The sequence below is a fragment of the Nymphalis io genome, chromosome 8 (genome assembly GCF_905147045.1).
Source record: "Nymphalis io chromosome 8, ilAglIoxx1.1, whole genome shotgun sequence".
NCBI classification, from domain to species: Eukaryota; Metazoa; Arthropoda; class Insecta; order Lepidoptera; family Nymphalidae; genus Nymphalis; species Nymphalis io.
The window spans coordinates 6,307,190-6,320,138 of record NC_065895.1 but is presented as its reverse complement, the minus strand read 5'-3'; the positions used below and the strand labels follow the sequence as shown (position 1 = coordinate 6,320,138).

General features: G+C 35.0%; 3 protein-coding genes across 4 annotated transcripts; 1 reads left to right on the top strand and 2 right to left on the bottom strand.

Moving 5' to 3' along the window:
- Positions 1 to 3,183: 3,183 nt before the first annotated feature.
- On the top strand, positions 3,184 to 5,858 carry LOC126769919 (uncharacterized). Its single transcript, XM_050488899.1, has 2 exons — positions 3,184 to 3,715; positions 4,947 to 5,858. Exons 1-2 carry the CDS (start codon positions 3,583 to 3,585, stop codon positions 5,591 to 5,593), a joined length of 780 nt encoding a protein of 259 aa, XP_050344856.1. The 5' UTR covers positions 3,184 to 3,582; the 3' UTR covers positions 5,594 to 5,858.
- Positions 3,613 to 6,168, bottom strand: LOC126769916 (uncharacterized). Of its 2 annotated transcripts, XM_050488896.1 has the most exons (3): positions 5,858 to 6,168; positions 4,679 to 4,835; positions 3,613 to 4,550 (listed from the first exon to the last, which is right to left on the bottom strand). In XM_050488896.1, the coding sequence occupies exons 1-3, from the start codon at positions 6,166 to 6,168 to the stop codon at positions 4,500 to 4,502; spliced, it is 519 nt and encodes a 172-aa protein (XP_050344853.1). In that variant the 3' UTR covers positions 3,613 to 4,499. The 2 variants fall into 2 exon arrangements, with proteins under 2 accessions (XP_050344853.1, XP_050344852.1); XM_050488895.1 differs by having other exon boundaries at positions 3,613 to 4,835.
- Positions 6,169 to 6,576: 408 nt separating this feature from the next.
- LOC126769913 (RNA-binding protein cabeza) lies at positions 6,577 to 12,327 on the bottom strand. The gene is made up of 7 exons (XM_050488890.1): positions 12,140 to 12,327; positions 11,884 to 12,066; positions 11,467 to 11,809; positions 9,485 to 9,516; positions 8,260 to 8,411; positions 7,079 to 7,782; positions 6,577 to 6,984 (listed from the first exon to the last, which is right to left on the bottom strand). Exons 1-7 carry the CDS (start codon positions 12,147 to 12,149, stop codon positions 6,957 to 6,959), a joined length of 1,452 nt encoding a protein of 483 aa, XP_050344847.1. The 5' UTR covers positions 12,150 to 12,327; the 3' UTR covers positions 6,577 to 6,956.
- Between the last annotated feature and the right edge of the window lie 622 nt (positions 12,328 to 12,949).

The window sequence follows — 12,949 nt, the reverse complement described above, 5'->3', positions numbered from 1 at the left end:
ATAAATCGATTACATATATACCCTAATTTTTAAAGACGTGCCGACGCACACTAACTATACAATACTTTACAAGACGTCGCCTTTACTTATATTTTTTTTGCATGTAACATATTGGCACTGATCGCTGATTTCTTTACCTGACGACTTTTATAGTTCTAGAATTAGGAAAATGTAAATTAAAAAAAAATATATTTTTTGTACTAAAATAATCCTTAAATGATTATAATAACATGTGTGTAAAAATGATTATATCATGTAAACTTTTTTTTATAAATAAATCAATTTAGGCGCTCTCGTATAATTCTTGCTCCGTCCGGTTTTAACTGTGACGTCACTTCGCCCAATCTTATTGTGGGCGACTCTTTTGCAATACGCGCGTTGATAATTTTGTATTTATTTTATACCTCTTTGTGATTTGACGCTCCATATACCTTCTTTCACTTATAATAACGAAAGATTATTAATATATTATCTTATGCGAAAATAAGAGCAGTATTTTTACGTAGACTAACAACTTCACAAATCACGCGAAATATATTAGTGAGCTTATTATTATTGTTTATTTTAATCTTTTGTTAATGCAGATTGCTTTGATACAAGTGCTTTCCGCTTTCGATAGAAGATAATATCAATATATAAACAATTCGGGGCGCGATAGTTACGATACAGAGCCACGGCAAGTTATCGTAAATTTGCTAGCGATGAAAGTGCAAATAAAATTAACTATCTCGAACGTGAAGGATGCAAACATACTATTGCATTGGTCACATAGCGATGTGAGGAGACTACTTGTAATGAAATAAACTGTTACTGGAAGAAACCTTTTTTATGTAAAAGGGGGGCAAACAAGCAGGAGGCTCACTTGATGACCAGACACCTGCAACACCGAAGTACTTGCAGATGCGTTGCCAGCCTTTAAGGAATGAGTAGGCTCTTTTCTTGTAGGGTTCTATGTCGTAACTGCCGCCGGGAAATATGGTTCCGCAGAGTGGCTGTGCGAGGCAGGAAATGCTTTAAAAACAGCGTTGTAGTAGTGGATTTCCAGACATCGAGATGGTATGGATGGAATTTAGACGTAATGTTCGGTGGTGGTAAATTTAGTGCCTGGGATTAATCTAAACAGTTCCTCAAAGCATAAAAGATGCGATAGAAGATGCAAAGTGCCATCTTTCCTTCCCAGAGATGAGAACAGCACACCGTGGGGCTGAATTTTAGGCGAAGAGCTGACGGGAAGTACTGTCTTACCTTGTTGAGCAAACAAAGCTTTTAGAGGCTAATTTGGCTTCACCTTCCAATAGACCGCGGAACCCAACGTCTCGATACTGGATTTGGCAGCGAGGTGGTATTCATAAAATGATATGACAAAAGATGACATTTTAGAAGGCATAGCGTAAACTTGTATCGTATTGGGGTTGAGTTGTACCAAATTTGGTTGAATCTCAGACTTTGGTTAATAAGCACTTGTGATTTCAGGCACCAGTTTATACTCATCGACGTGTTCCCGACAAATATTAGGGCGGCCGGTGTATAAGACGTCTATAGTGCTGTTGTCTGCCAACATTGAATATTGCTAATTTGCACATGTCATTAATATGCAGAAGGAGAAGAGAAGGTGATAACACAGCCTTGTGGAACACCAGAATTGACGAATTTTAAGTAAGAGCATGCACCGTCGACAATGACCTTGATGGTCCGATCTGGCAAAATTGGATCCAGTTGCATTATTTTCTGGGAAGCCCAATCAAAGGCTTTTTCTATGTCCAGACTAACTGCTAATTTTGTTGTAGTTGAGTCCAAGAGGTGGCCTCTTGACTCAACTGCTTCAGTCCATCGGTCAGGTAAACTAGAAAATCACCGGTGGTAGCTTTGCATTCAATTCAATACTCTAACATGGTAATTCAAAAGTGCTCTTATAAGGTGCTATTTGAGTAAAGAATTATCTGATTCCATTTGTATCATACGTACTATATTAGACTACATATTTGACTTTCAACGAAACATAATATGGTAAAAATCAATTTCAATGGGTCACAGTCATTAAGGATTTTTTCATCGTATACCATTGAAGATACGGCGTTTTTCAAAAATTATCTTCAAGATTAACAATACTCTTAAGATTAACGTCGAAATGAATTTTTCATCGATACCAACTCTTATGACAACACTATCGGTATTCAACGTATCGAAGCCGTATTACGAACATTCTGAATTATGTTTAACGTTACAGCCTGTGAATGTCCCACTGCTGGGCTAAAGGCCTCCTCTCCCTTTTTGTGGAGAAGGTTTGGAACTTATACCACCACGCTGCTCCTGACCGATTTCGCCTACAGCGGCCTAATTATGTTTATATTAAACGAATACCTATAACTAGCCTGTAAAAATTAATTGTTTGATCCTCAAAGTAAAAACTTATAAATACGACAAATTTTACTACTAAGGTACTTACATTAAAATGCTCATCACGAAAATATCTACTTGTATTTGTTGATAATATATATAAAAAGTATTTTTCCCGAGTTCTATTTGTTAAATTAGTATGGTACTGTATAATAGAAGTATGAAAGTTTCTTTTTATACTAACCGAAATATAAATAAAATCAAGAACAACGCGAAAATACAGGCGGAATTGTACGGGCCAGCAAGCGACGTTGGGCGATGTGACGTCACGCGTCGATCGGTCACTCCAGAAAAGAATTTAACTCCTAACTTTAAAAAATTGTAAAGAAATCATTTTTGCAGATATCGTAAAAATTCTTTCACCAGTATTTTTTATATTTTAAATATGATTTTTTGAGATCATAAAAAAATAAGCTCATCTTCCTAATTTCAAATGTCAGAGGGTAACTCTGACGGAGCAGAAAGTATACGAGAGCGCCCAAATTGATTTGCTTATAAAAAAAAGTAATTTTGTTGTAGTTGAGTCCAAGAGGTGGCCTCTTGACTCAACTGCTTCAGTCCATCGGTCAGGTAAACTAGAAAATCACCGGTGGTAGCTTTGCATTCAATTCAATACTCTACATGGTAATTCAAAAGTGCTCTTATATAAAGATATATATTATATAGCTTATATAAAGATATAATCATAAATTATTCAGGTATGTTATTATAATCATTCAAAGATTATTTTAGTACAAAATTTACATCTTCCTAATTCAGGTAACGTCATTTAAGGGTCCGTTCACACAGACCGGCTCGGAGAGGAGAGCAGATTTTTATCACGTTGGAAACAGTGTTTTGAGTGATTGTAGTAAAGTTTATTTTTGCATTTGCACCTTTTTTGTCATTAAAAATGCCTGAACGCGCTTCGTGTGAAGTAATAAAAGGAGCCGACCGGCTCCGCTTGCGTGCTCTTTCTCGCTCGCGCAGCCGATCGGCTCTGATTGCGTGCTCTTTCTCGCTTGCGCAGCCTGTCGGCTCCGATTGCGTGCTCTTTCTCGCTCGCGCAGCCGATGGGCTCCGATTGCGTGCTCTTTCTCTATCGCGTAGCCGATCGGCTCCGATTGCGTGCCCGCTGCGGCCGCGCCGACCGCCATTTTGATAGCAACATTTGAACGTAATAGTTGTGCGTACTTGTACGAAAAGATGAATGATGAAAAATTAATAATACTCGTGTCAAAATATGAGTGTTTATTTGACATAACCAAGCCATCATATAGCGATCGGATAATGAAAGACAATGCATGGGAGGAAATTAGCAAATGTCTCGGAATAAGTGGTAAGTAAGGTTTTCATTGTTTTACACCTACCCCCAGATACTCAAACGAATTTTAAAGCAAGGGCTTCTTAAACTCGTGCTGCGACGTGTTAGATTCAAAGTCAAAATAGGAATAACATGAGTTTAAATGCGCCCTTACTTTAAAAACTCGTTTGAGTATCTGATCGTTAGAATATACTTATGTAGTAGACAATTTTTATTAAATATAACTTAAGAAACTCGCGTAGCCACTTGATCTTGCCAATCTAAAGCACCACTTGATGAAAAATAATCCTTAAATTTATTCCTTGTGGTTAGAACTGCGTCGCTATTAGAACTGTTTTCATTATTATTGTCTGTTATTGCTGTTAATAAATTTATATTGCTGTGAAATTCATTCTCTTGTCCTGGCGTCCGATTTTCTATTAAAAAATTATGTAAACATGTAGTTGCTAATATAATTAAATCACAGTACTTCGGCTGAATTTTCATTCGTTTTTGATAAATTTCAAATCTTTGAGTTAGCATTCCAAATGCACATTCTACGACTTTTCTTGCCCTGCTTAAACGCAGATTAAATACTTTTTTTGATAATTCTGTTCTTGCTTGTTCTCTTGGATACGGCCGCAATATATTATTGCTCAAAGGAAATGCCTCGTCTCCTATAAAAACATGTGGTAAGCTTTCAGTGGTACTAGGTAGAGGTTTATTTGGGGGCAGCTTTAACTTATTGGTGTTGAGTTTTTTCCAAAATTTTGAATTCTGTAAAATTCCGCCGTCGCTATTTTTACCATATGATCCGACATCAACAATTAAAAAACTGTATTTCGCGTCGACCACAGCTAGTAACACTGTACTGAAAAAGTTTTTATAATTATAGTATAAGCTTCCACTATTATCTGGTGCCTGTATATTGACATGCTTTCCGTCTATAGCGCCCAAACAGTTAGGAAAATTCCAAATATTAAAGAAATCACGTGAAACCTTTTCCCACATTTCTTCATCTGGCATCTGCATAACTATGGGCATCAAAACATCACAAATTACTCTGATTGTCTCATGAATAATTGAATGAACTGTAGAAATTCCCATTCGAAAATTAAATGACAAGTTTTTGAAACTGCAACCAGTGATGAGGAATCTGTAAAAATAAAACAAACACACAAAATAGAAATATAAGACTGCCGTACCAAAACGAACTATAAAATAAAAAAGAGTTATGTTATTAATTTTTCATTTCTGTTCTTTCCAGTGACGCAGTGCCAGGATCGTTGGAAGAAACTGCGAGATAACTTCAGAAAAGCCTATTATAACCGAAAAGGCAAGAGTGGCGATGGTGCAACTACGTCCAAATTGATAAAATTTGAAAAAGAACTTTCTTTTATAATACCATTTTTTCGCAATCGAAACCAAATATCTAATGTAACATTATCATCGGATGATTCAGAGCCTGGCACACCAATACCACCACCATCGACATCATCTAAACGTTCTGACCATTCTGAAGTTGAATCGCTTGCAAGTACTTCTGGCTCGAAAAAGAGACCACGCTTAAGCAAAGATGTTGCTACGGTTTTCGAAGAGTATCTTGAAGAAAAAAGAAATACTACACCCCGTGACAAGGCATTACGTAATTTTTTTTTGTCTATGTCAGATACAGTGGAAACATTCCCAAAAGAAGTCCAAGCACGAATTAAAAGGCGCGTGTTTAACATTGTTAATGAAGCTGAATTAAGTCTGTATGAAAATAGTACAGATTTGAATTATTCTTTGTCTATAAATTCACCGCCATCGACTAATCAATCTACTTACCTAGTGTCAAACGAAACCTATATTCCTCAAAACTATCCAGATCAGACTACTTACGGGTACAATACCAGCACACAAAATACAAAATAATAAACAATCAAAAACAATAATAATTATAATAATAATAATTAAACACACACAAATCTGTACTATTTAATTACATTTCATTAACGTAAATAATGCTTAATAAATGGAGGGCTGTGATTTTGTGATCTATTTAGATGTTTGTGTTATTTAACATGATTAGTATAAGTAATTTACATTTCATTAACGTAAACAATGCTTAATAAATGGAGGGCTGTGATTTTGTGATCTAAATAACATGATTAGTATAAATAATTGTTTTTTATTTACCTTAAAGTTACCGTTAACCTTTCTTCGGCTGTAATGGTGCAACGATAATTTGTAGTCTTTTTTGTTATATGTACTCTTAACAAATCTGTCAATTTCAAAAATTGCCAATATTCCATACGATAATACTCATAAAATTTTAGGCTATCTCTCTTCAATTCCTCGAAAATGGTGTGAAACTCCCCATGGATTAGTCTGTTTTTCCAAATATGTTTTACCCATATTTGTTTCCGCTTGCGCTTACGTTTCCTATGTTCTATTTCAAGTAATCTTGCTAACAAATATATTTCTTCGTCGGAGCTATCTAAATCCATGTTTCGAAAAGCACACGTTGACACACCGAAAACAAAACACGGCTCCGAGCACATCCAACCGCACCCGCTTTCAGATCTCTTCCAGCCGGTCGATGTGAAATAGTTGGCGGCTCCGCTCCGGCCAATTCCAAGCGTATACGACCCGGTCTGTGTGAAAAGAAAAAAGCAGGCCGATGCTCTCCGAGCCGGTCTGTGTGAACGGACCCTTATGCAGAACGAATGTCTAAAAATCGAACTGTCGGCAAGAGATAGATCGCAGACATTAGGTATGTCAGATGACATAAGCATCCTCGCTATGCATGGAGGACGACGGATTAGAAATGAACCTGCGAAGTTCACGCTAGACAGTTTGTACCAAGTGTTGAAATGCTTTTCTTTTCATACTTAAATTCAAAAATAAAACAACTCTTAATTTGTTTACCACTTTATTTTGTTGACATATTTATAGAAGAACACCACAAGGCTACAAATATTTTAAAAGTAGTAATAAAATCAATTCTTTGACAGATTCATACACACACTAACTATTCCTATTTTCAAATTGTAAGTTTTAGTTTAGTAACTTTAATTTTATATTTGAATAAAATACATAATTATATTGTAATTTTGAAATAAAATAAAAGTCAATGACTGCAGGAATGGATACATTTGTAATGTATTGTAAAAAGTATTACAATATTGTGGTAATATTTTTTGTTTGTAGTAAGTCAATACATTTATAGCATCAGTCACAACAAAGTATTATAACCTAATAACCTAGGTTCAGATTAACACTAAACATAAACTATTTAATAAGGTCTCTGGCGATCTCTGCCTCTGAAAAATAAAAGAAAATTTCAAAAAATTTCTCAATAGAAAAAATACTAATTGGTACTAATTGGTGTTTGTATTGACTAAATTAAAAAATTACCCTCCATCGCCTCTCATTGCGCCGCCGCCCGCACGATCGCCGCCACCGCCGGAACCACGCCGGTCTCCGCCACGGTCACCACTGCGATCAGGACGGCTGCCCCAACTGCCTCCGCCTCCGCCACCTCCACCTCCTCGTCCACCGCCACGACCACCACCACCACCACGACCGCCTCTTCCCGGTGGGCCACCTCCACCACCTCCGCCGCGACCGCCTGATGGAGGTCCACCACCGCTGCCCCCATTGCCACCGCTGCCACCTCCGCCGTTGCCTCCGCCACCCGGTTTCTCTTCGTTGCATCGATTACAAGCTTTTCGCCAAGAGAAGTTCGTATTTCCACAGCTGGGATTAGGACACCTCCAGTCACCAGCGCGATTGCCTGATGGTAGACCGCCGCCTCGACCGCCACCCATGCCCCCGCCGCCGCCTCCTCCTCCATCGCCACCTCGGCCGCCGCCACCACCACCTCGGCCACCGCGGAAACCACCGCCGCCACCGCCTCCTTTGCCACCGCCCCAGGTATTTTGTCTTTGAGCTAGTGACACTTTTATTGTAGCTCCATTAAAATCTTTTCCATCGAACCACTGTATAGCAGATGAAGCAGCATTGGAATCTTCATAGGTGACTGTTGCTTCACCTTTAGGCTGACCAGTAGCTTTATCTTTATACATCCACACCTTTGGTCTTTGTGTTTTTTTGTCTGTCTGTAAAAAAAATGCAATAAATTTACATAATTATAGTGTATTAATAATATTATATATATATATTCCTTTAATATATGGAATATTTAAATTTATTTTACTTTCGGAAAGTCAACATACTTGTAAACCTAACCTAACCTATGGAAAATATGTGTGAGAAATCTTTAGCATAAAGGATAACACAATATTTCATAACTAAGATATATTTACCCCCTCAATTAAAACTTTGCACATTCTACAAGAAAATCTTTTGGATTTAAAATTTTTGACAAAATGTAATTTTTATGTTTCTCATCTATACTAATATTATAAATGTTAAAGTAACTCTAACTAACACTTTCACACAAAACCATTAAACTGATTTTAATGAAATTTGATATGAAGCAAGCTTGGCCCTCGAGGAATGACCTAGGCTGTTTTTTATCTTCTACCTGCCCCCTCTCTAGCACGCCAGTGAAAATTGCTCTGGTATATTTTTACCTTTATGATACCTATTGCACCAAAAAATTGACACAGTTCATCTTCTGTTGTAGATGGGTTCATTCCTTGTATGAAAACAGTATCTTCTTGAGTTATCATATCTCCACCACCACCTCCTCCTCCTCTATCACCGCCGAATCCACCGCCGCCACCTATAAACAATATACAAATCAATCTCAATTGCACTTTAAAATAAACATTATAATAGACCTTTTTCCTATTCCATTTCTAGCGCAATTTTTAAAACCCATTTAAAAACAATGTGATCTAAATGTCAGACAAAACCCAATATTGCATGTTGATTCAGAATTTAAAAACGAGATTGTGTTGTAGAACATGCACTTTATTTAAAACTCTTATTATTATAATCACACTATCAAAAGAATTAAGTAATCCACTACCACTGTTTGTTTACTTTACGACGAAAAAACAATGTATCATTCTATTTTAACAGTGATACATTTTATGAAGTTATTTTAAAGCACAGGGCTGCCAAAATATATACAGTGTTTCTGGTATACTTTAAAGAATTACTGTGGCTTTATGTTGCGAACACACATTCTAAATATGATGCAGCCTGACAGTATTTACTTGGTATATAAATAACCAATGGACTATATTTAAATAATAAAACACTTATGCAGCTGCTGACAGTTGTTGAAAACTCCATGTATTAGCTAAAACATACAAATATGTCTTTAAGAATTACCTTGCACCCTTTAATTGTAACACAATAAGTAACATTTTTATACCTTATCTTTAAAACTGATAATACACCCATAACTATCTTATTATCCACCTCAATAAGACCACCTGCAAGTGGAATTTTATTGCTTATACATAATTACCTAAATGAAACCATGTGTCAATTGTTTCTTAAATAATCTAGTGAAGAAGTTTTAAAGTTAATCGTAACATTTGCTTTGTATATAAGTTCCGATGTTGGTCTAATTCTCTTCTTAGTTACATACCAGAAAATCTGTTTCGATATTCTATGGAATATACAATAACCCAAATTTACTGGGTTAAAACCTGATGGTTACACTAACTGTTTTTTTACAAACAAGTTTAAAAAATGATATACTCTTAATAGTGAAGGAAGACAATTTGTCAACAGCCAAGAAGTGAAGTACGTACCATTAAATTAATTTATTTGGCAGCCCTTAAAAATTACAAATTAAAAATATGACAACAGCACCAATCGCTCATAAGCGAGGAGCTTTACCTTTATTATAACCACCCCCCCTGCCGCCGCCACTAAAACAACAAAAACACCATTTAGTTCACACTGGGCAGGCTGGGGGCACACCTTATGATGCACGCAGATTGAAACTAAGGTCACTTTTATGATTGACCATTTCGATGTTGAATCCTTTTCTTTTGCATAATGTATTACCTTGATACCTTGAAAATCTTAGAACAGTTTTTGATGTCAAACACATTTACGCATTCTTTGTAAGTCATGCACATGAGAAATCTTAAAAAAGTGTCTTAGAATAAATCAAAGAACCAATTTTGTTAATTTTGTCAAATATATTTCTTTAGTTAAGTACAAACACATTCATTTGTAGTTATATTGTTATAAACAAATGTATTTCAAATAACACTTTTTCAAGATTTGTGATAAAGTGAGAAAAATTCTAAGATTCAACAAGTTTTCATAATAAAGCAAAATAGTGTGTTCAATTAATGTACCACAGTTTAGCTAAGATGTTTATATCAGGAGAGGATACTAGCTATCAATAATATTCCTTTATCTGTAAAAATATGAAAAGTACTATTTGATTTTTCAGTTTATCTATTTTTCATGGTTGTGATATATAACAATCCCTTTTGCATGTTTAAAAAACATATATAATGAATAACACAAACCCATGTCAGTGTGAACAAATAGAACCATAAATACAATTACACATATTGTGACCATATGTTCCATTTTAAATAGTACAGACTTGCATTAAAGCTATGTGTCCCACATATATAAAATAGCACATATCCTAAAGATATACTAAATATCCTGCTATAACAAAACCAGATTTTGTGACATTTAAGTCAAAACCAAGAGCTTGAATACCTGATATTTTGAAACCACCCTTCTGAAAAGTATATGTATTTGGCCCCTAGTATACTGTTTGTTTTTAAAATTTTACCATTTATAGACTTCCCATTCTGATGGATAAAATACATGGTCGATGGTCATTGTCGCATAAATTAATCACTGTAGGTAAATACGATGAAAATAGTGCCTGTGCCTAAATACAATATTTATTTTAAGTGAATAAAAAAATAATATGTCTAAAGCTGTTTACATCAAAGATTAACTTATAGAATAATTGCAATCTTTCCAATGCTCCCAAAAAAATAGTTTGCCACAAACAAATTACGAATTTGAAATGATTATTCACCGAAATAAAAAATAAGTACCTATAAATTTTGAATTTAATAAAAATTATGTTGCAAGCAAAATTCTCATTAGCAATATATTAAATTTGGGCCACAACTAGACTATGTAGTAATGAGGAAGGTTTGTGACAGTAGCAATATGAATAAATTAGTAGCAGATTTACCTTAATTAAAACTTACTTATTAAGTCCTAATATTATTAAAACTATATGTATCACTTTGATCATCTACCTTAACATTTAATATATTCCCATATTTTTTTATTAACTCTTTCAATATTTATTTGCAAACCTTACAGTAAGTTTATGCATTTATCAAAATATACAAGTTAAGACATTTCTATTACAAATTATTTGGACACTGTTAAACATGCACATTTATAATTCTCTTATATGAACTTGATTTTTGTAAAAAGAAAGAAGTGAAGATTTATTTATGTTATGTAAGATATTTCATACTACAATTACCATTACCTTAAAAATATAGCATTTTTAAATACAATTTGTAATTCAACCCTAAGTACATAATATTTCAATATTTACCTTTATTATATTTTTTTTTATGTGAGTATTGATTAAGTTTCACTACCTTTATGAAAATATTGGTATGATTTTGGTATAAGTATTTTGTTGTTAATTATCTACTTAGTAAGCTCAATATAGAATTTATAAGAAAATACTTTAACTAAATTCAGCTGCTGCTTAAAACTCCCTTAATTTAACTGAATTGTATATCTGTATTATTTATGATTACTATGTACAATTTATTTTAATTATAAAATTATTATTACAAGGAGATGCTTACCCATAGCCACCGTCTCTATTCCCCCCGTCTCTATTGTAGCTTGATCTATCACCTCCACCATATCCTCGGTCACCACCAGAGTAGCCACTCCCTCCTCTGTCTCCTCCATAGTTAGAGCCACTACCGCGATCACTACCGCCGTAGTTACCGCTACCCCGATCGCTGCCGCCATAACTGCTTCCTCGATCACTATTACCGTAGCTACTTCCTCCGCGCTCATTTCCACTCACGTTGTAGTTGTTACCATTATTTCGATCATATCCCCCGCTTCCATAATTGGAGCCAAAATTTTGACCAAAATTATTATCTTGTGGACTTGCCCCATAATTACTTCCACTCCCACCTATAAGAATTGATAAATATAAATAAAGCATATTAATTTTAGTAAGCGAGGTAATTACCGGTAAATTTACTCACTTCCTGAACTTTGCTGATTCCAGGCAGGGCCGGAATTTTGCCCAGAATAGCCGCTTGGGTTACTATAATTTCCTTGTTGCTGTCCTGGATTGTAACTACTCTCACTCGAGCTTAAAGTTGGAGGAGGAATCGAATATTGAGCGGGATAGCCGCCTCCACCACTATAATCACCAGACGCGTAAGCTAAAAGTATTATAATTGTAAGCTTAAGAGGTTTGTTTTTAATTATAGTTATTCAATAATATGTAATACTTACGGTCACCCATTTTACAGTTTCACTTTCGGTACTAAAAATTAAATTGATGCTTTGAAGTCATAAAGTTAAACTACTTAATACAAAAGATTATAGAATCTAAAACTAGTGCGGTGCCGCACACGAAAATCGAAATATCTAAATTAATGGCCGACGGAAACACGACGGTGACAGTATTATAGCGTTAAGGAAAAGGAAACGAATGATAGAAAATCTAGTCTATGACTGTAGTATAAGGGCCCTATCTCATTAGGACGCCAAGACAACGCCACCGGTCGTGCCACCAATTGAGACACCACGTCTTGATCAACCAAGCGAGAAACACTTCTAACAGTATCCAATAACTAATTATATCAAATTTTGTGAATGCAATAAATAAATAATTAATTATTTAATTTACCAACCGTAAAAAGCTACTGCGTAATATATAACCAGGGCCCCAAAGGTCTCTTAAGAAAAACATGTAAATAAATTAAAATATTGATTTATTCTTTTATGTTCGTAAAAACATAAAAGTTTTTTGTAGAAATTGTGACATAGATACTATAAGTACCAGAAACCCGACAAGTTATTCAACTACACCGGGTTATAAAAGAAAGAATCTGCCGAGTTTATTTGAAGTTTCTCTCAGGTACGACGTGTTTTATTTCGAATCAGTGATAATATTTTTTTTTACAATCAATGTGTAAAACTTCTATATTGAAGACTTTAATCCATTTAGGTATTCACTTTTTGACATCAGTCTTAGAACGTAATGGTTCCAGATTACTTTAATATATTGAAATAAACTTTGAATCAAATTCAGGTGCATGG